Here is a 6,000-nt window from a genome sequence, read left to right as displayed (position 1 = left end):
AGAAGCCACATTTTCTCGGTAAACTAATAGCTAACATACTAATTTAACATCTCATTCGGATATTACTATTCCTCAAATATTATATGAATAACGTTCATTACTATATATCCTTATATTTTAGTTGAATCGCTACTTCAGCCTGTTGTATGCGATAATTTATATATCTATATAATTGGTTTAAAGTCATACACACAAATATACTACCCATTATGTGAGAAGAAACTCGATTTACAGTGTATTTTTAAAATCTTACTTGGTTAGATACAAGTCCATGTGTTTTATTCAGGAACATATTTCATTATGCAAAAAATACTTACATAATGTTTATAGTTTATTACGGAATTATAAGTTTAAGTTTGAAATATTTCCTTTTCATTTTTTTCATTGGTATATATATCTTTATATTAAATTCAAAGAATATATTTCTGATATTAGATGTTTTTCACAATGTGTATTATTGGAGATTAAATAATAAATAATTAAGTCATTAAAGCGACTATTTTGGTGTAATGTGTTTTGAGCAAAACAACATTTCTATATTGTATTAACTGCATTACTGTTCACAAAATTTAAAATTAGAAATCAATATGAAGTTGAAATTAAAACGAAGCATTGCATTACTTCATTTCAATACTCCGACGTATCAATCAGCAGTTAACAAAAGTGATACTACGTAGTATGATGCATTAGTGTCTATTTCAGAAAAGGAATAGTAGTAGAAGATTTTTAGAGGTTTTTGTATGGATATTCATTGCCTTAAAAATTTAAATTATTTCGCTGCTGCATTATTGGAAATGCAAAGGCAATGTTACGATGAGTTATGTACTTTTCTGTCTACGTGTATTTATGTTGTTAGGCACATATAATGTGTATTTGGAACACTTCACATATCCATTCACACAGCCATCCTATGATTGCGAATTACGAGGCATTCTATATTTTGCTACGGAAAAAATATACTTTTATCCGTGGTAGATAGTTGCTCTACAATCGGTGTCAACAAAAATGTCGTTTCTTTCCGTTGCCGTTATTAAACATGGCACTTTATAGAAGTTGGTCCCAAGTCACTAGTAAAGTTAGATACGTTAACACACTCGGCGTAAATCAAAGAGATTACAATATTCAAGAACGCATTCCAGAACTCAATTGCAAAGATATATATTTGTATAGGCGCAAAGTAATTGCTGTGACTTTAGTTAATAACATATCTGCTTTCTCTCTCTCTCTCTCTCTCTCTCCTTTTAATGAAAATAGTGAAGTCAAATGTATCATCTTCTCTCACCTTTTGCTGATCGGATCAGACCTTCTAACCAAAAATCAAGCCGTTCTATCCAGAAGAGGCTCTCCGTGGAAGAAAACTCGTTCCATATGAAGATCTTAACAAAGGGCACGTGTTCGAACAGATGGATGGGTTTTTCACATGTGACAGAAAGGAAAGGGATTCATGGAGGGTCTGTCACATGTCTTTCTAGAACTTGAATTCGTTCCAACAAAATATCTTTTTCTCTCAATGTTTTCAGTAGTTGAAGCCTAAGGTCTTGTTCCGAAGTGCGCCACAAGGATATTATTTCCGACTTGGGAAGTAACGTGAGGCTAGTGTCGTCCAATGCTGAGCACAGGGCAGGGGAATTTTCTTTGCCGCCTTCGTAGTCTCTCCTCTTCAAAGACAGAATTGGCGGCGGTGGGGGCGGGGGAATGGTCATGGCGTCCACCAATGAAGATCTCCGTCTCTTCCGACATCTTGCACCACTATCCTTTGCATAGAAACCTGAATCCGTCGCACAAGATGGCGAAAAGTCTACTTTTTTCTTCGGCAGACTGTCCAGTTCTCCTGTGCTGAAAGACACTGAAAACGGCAGCCGGGACTCAGCCGTGGGGGATGGGCTGGAGTCGACGCTTCCTCGTGGTGCAGACCGGACGGCCACCACGGTGTTTGTGTGGGCCCAGGACTTCTGCTTGCTTTCGTAGACATTCTCAGCAGCACCGGAGTGGAGTATTGGGTTATGGATGGCAGAAGGCGAAGGAGCTGTTTGAGTATTTGGTGTCAGCAGAGTATCTGGGGTAGTCGCAGTGGATGCTGGGACAGACAGCGTCAGAACTTGGTCCTTCTCTTCTTTCTGCACCCTGAGGAAAACGTAGAAATATATACCAAGTTTATGTTGTGTTTTTGTAAACGAAATGAAATTACACTGTACAAAATATTAATCATACGGTCATGAATATGTTCGGCAAAGAAGAAACAATATCTTTCTTACTAAAGATTTATGTATGAAGTCACAGTGAATTTAGAAAGTGTCCTCCCGTTCCATTGCTTCCCGATAAATTGCTTCCTGATAACGAAAGTGGTTTTTCCGGGTCAGGCGTTCCGGATCCATCGGCCCAGAAGCGTCAGTTGTATGCAGGTGTTCACGCAAACCCTACCGCGTGTGTGTATAGGATTTCCTTAAGACGAAAATTTTAGTATCGCTGTGTGGTGTCGTGTGTTACAAGATTCTGTTCTCGTTGAAAGCAATTAAGTAAGTAATCTTAATAGGCCATGGCCTATGTACATATATATTTTGCGCGCGCGTGTGTATATATGTGTGAGATTCTTTCGGGTTTACTGGTTTAATAATAATAATGATAAGAACAATAATAACAATAGCAATATGATCACTATGAGTATGTTTTCTTTCCAGGTTAGGTTAGGTTAGCTTCGATACCTTGGATATATGGTTAAGCTGGAGTGAAATGTCATTAATCCCTGTTGCACCTTTGTTTCTATTCTCTAGGTGTCTTCCCGTTCCCGTTGACGATTTGCTATTTGCAAAGGTAAAACGTTACAAGGCTCCTATTGGAGCCTCCTAGGGATTTGTCTTCAATGGGATGTACAACTATAACAATCTCGTCCATTGCAACCTTCTAGGCTTATTCCACGTCATCGTACAGTAGGGTCGAGATTACTTACCTCATAGCAAAAACATTTTTTACATTTATTGTGTACCTACTGTTCATTTATTTATTCATTTTCTTATTATTTGTTTATTATTTGCATTTATTATTGCGAAATGCTCAGTTGTTTATTTACTTCTTTTTACATATTTATGTGTGTAACAACGTTTGTTAGTTTTGTTTGTGTGTTTGGCACAGATTTTTATATACATTCTGTGAGTGTACATTTCCTTGTTTTCGGAAGCGATGGATTGGGAAGTCCTGACCCGAAAAAGAACTTTCGTTATCAGAAGCGATGAATCGGGACAAACCACGCCCACTTTTCGAGAAGCGATGGAACGGGAGTAAATCGTTTAGAGAATATTGAGAAAACTCTTGGAATAACTACAGTAGAAACAATTTATTGAATCTAAAAATGAATCCTTAAAACATAAAATATAATATAAGGAATAAAAAAACCTGTATCACATCTTCGACATAGTTTCAAGTTTCAAATAACGTAGCTTATTCTTACAAATCATATCAATCTTAGAAATTGCCAAAATACATACTCTGGAAGGAAATATCAATTTTTCTTAACATTACTGTCATTTTATTTTGGAAATTAATTTATTATGTGAATATGACAGATTTGATATTCATAGTAATAGTATTAAACAGTTTAATTAAATCAAATTTTTCAATACAAATAACAAACTCTTGGTATCAGGAAGTAATCTAACTCTCAAGATTCCTTAACTCTTGTTCAACATATATTTTTAATGTGTTTCTTATAACACTTTTCACCCTTCTACACCAATGATAGAATAACACTCTTCAATTCGGTGATCGCTTTCATGAGAAGAAGGTAACATCGAATGTGCAGCAAATATTTCAACTTAAGTCGCATAATGTGCAGCTGGAATTATTTTTTTTTTAAATAAAGAGCTGAAAAGGGTTCATGACACCCACTAACCGCCCTTGAGCCCGCCACTGATATTACATACTGTATATTAAATGTACATTTTAAATGTACGTATTACATTTGGAATGTAATGGCATAATTGATTGATTTGTTTTACTTTCCTTCGCTTTTCTGCCACTTTATCTAATCGCGAAGATGAGGTTGAGTGATGATTTAATGCAGCTGATGAAGGGACACTCACAGACACCCATGCTCAGTCCTGGAATCGAACCGAGGACGTCTAGAGTCGTGGCTAGCTGTGCTAACCACTCCGCCATGGAGGCCGGTATAATGTCATAATTATAATAATGTATAATAATGATTTTATACATAAATATATACAGGGTGACCTGTAATTAGATGTATTCCCTGAAAGGGGTTAAAGTAGAGGCAATTTGCAACCATATGATACCCCGTCCGAAAATAAGTAGTTTTCGAGATAATCGAATTTGCATTGTTTTTTTTAAATAACAATTTTCCACATAAATAAGAATTGAGAAAAACTAGCTCATTGTATGGCACATATTTCAGCGTTTTCTGATAACTAACGAATAAGTGGTTGGTTGGAAAAAAGTTTGTCCCAAATAACAATCACATGTAAGTAACGGGTGGATTTAAACTTACAAGCGGTGATAAAAAAATCCAATCTTAGTTTACTTGGCTACATATTAATAACAAAAATGGTATGACACGAAGCGTACAAATTACTTAAATTACTTCCTTGTGTCATCAGCTATCAAACAAGGTACAAATGTTGCTAACATTCACATTTGTGTACAAGAAATAATACTTCATTCACCTTCATGTGAATGGAATCAATGAACAATACAATAAAAGAACATTGCACGTCTTGTTCAAAGTGGGCACCTCCGTTACGAATGCAGGCACGCAGGCTTTTAAGGACATTTGGTCTCTTAACTCGTGATGTGATGGTGTCCTGATGTGTTGAGCAGCTGTTATGATCCTCTCCCTGAGCTCTTCTTGCGAGTTTACTGGTGTCTTGTAATCTAAGTCTTTCATGTGGCTCCAAATGTAAAAGTCACAAGGCGTCAAATCGATCGGGGGATCGAGCTGGGCAACCACCATGCTGGTAAATCATGTCACGTTTTGTAGCTAGAGGCACTTCCTCCAACAACATTGCCATCCCGTTCCTCAAAAATGTTCATAAGTGATGCCATTTAAGATTTGGGGCAGGAAAAATGGCTCGATCAAATTATTGTTGATGACGCCCATCCATGCTTCTGCCTGGGCGTGCGAAAGTGGATGGATGAAAGTTACCCAAAGAAATGGATTAGCCGAGGCGGCTGGATCCCCCGATTTGACACTTTGCAACTTTTACATTTGGAGCCACATGAAAGACTTAGTTTACAAGACACCGGTAAACTCGCAAGAAGAGCTCAGGGAGAGGATCATAACAGTTGGTGAACACATCAAGGACACCATCACATCACGAGTTACGAGACCAAATGTTCTTAAAAACCTGCGTGCCTGCATTCGTAACGGAGGTGCCCACTTTGAACAAGATGTGTAATGTTCTTTAATTGTATTGTTCATTGATTCCATTCACATGAAGATGAATGAAGTATTATTTCTTGTACACAAATGTGAATGTTAGCAACATTCGTACCTTGTTTGATAGCTGATGACACAAGGCAGTATTTTAAGTAATTTGTACGCTTCGTGTCATACCATTTTTGTTATTAATATGTTGCCAAGTTAACTAAGATTGGATTTTTTTATCACCGCTTGTAAGTTTAGATCCACCCGTTACTTACATGTGATTGTTATTTGGGACAAACTTTTTTCCAACCAACCACTTATTTGTTAGTTATCAGAAAACGCTGAAATATGTGCCATACAATGAGCTAGTTTTTCCCAATTCTTATTTATGTGGAAAATTGTCATTAAAAAAAACAATGCAAATTCGATTATCTCGAAAACTACTTATTTTCGGACGGGGTATCATATGGTCAAATTTATTGCAAATTGCCTCTACTTTAACCCCTTTCAGGGAATACATCTAATTACAGGTCACCCTGTATAGACAAGGAATAATTGATGTTGCTCAATAATGCAAAAAGTGAATCACCTAGTAGCGTGAAGAAACAAGAAAATAAGTATGTCAT

At 36.6% G+C, this 6,000-nt stretch overlaps 1 protein-coding gene across 2 annotated transcripts in view; it reads right to left on the bottom strand.

Annotated features, from left to right (window-relative positions):
* Positions 1-455: 455 nt before the first annotated feature.
* Positions 456-6,000, bottom strand: part of LOC145982028 (glutamate receptor ionotropic, NMDA 3A-like) — an 84,982-nt gene continuing 79,437 nt past the window's right edge. For both annotated transcript variants that reach the window (XM_083115594.1, XM_083115595.1), the window contains exon 8: positions 456-2,124. In XM_083115594.1, coding sequence (XP_082971720.1) covers positions 1,443-2,124 — 682 coding nt within the window. In that variant the 3' untranslated portion in view covers positions 456-1,442. The remainder of the gene's footprint in view (positions 2,125-6,000) is intronic.

The sequence above is a fragment of the Lepisma saccharinum genome, chromosome 30, assembly GCF_977018435.1.
Source record: "Lepisma saccharinum chromosome 30, izLepSacc3.1, whole genome shotgun sequence".
Lineage (NCBI taxonomy): Eukaryota > Metazoa > Arthropoda > Insecta > Zygentoma > Lepismatidae > Lepisma > Lepisma saccharinum.
The sequence above is the reverse complement of the archived record's forward strand: the minus strand, read 5'-3'. Positions and strand labels throughout refer to the sequence as shown.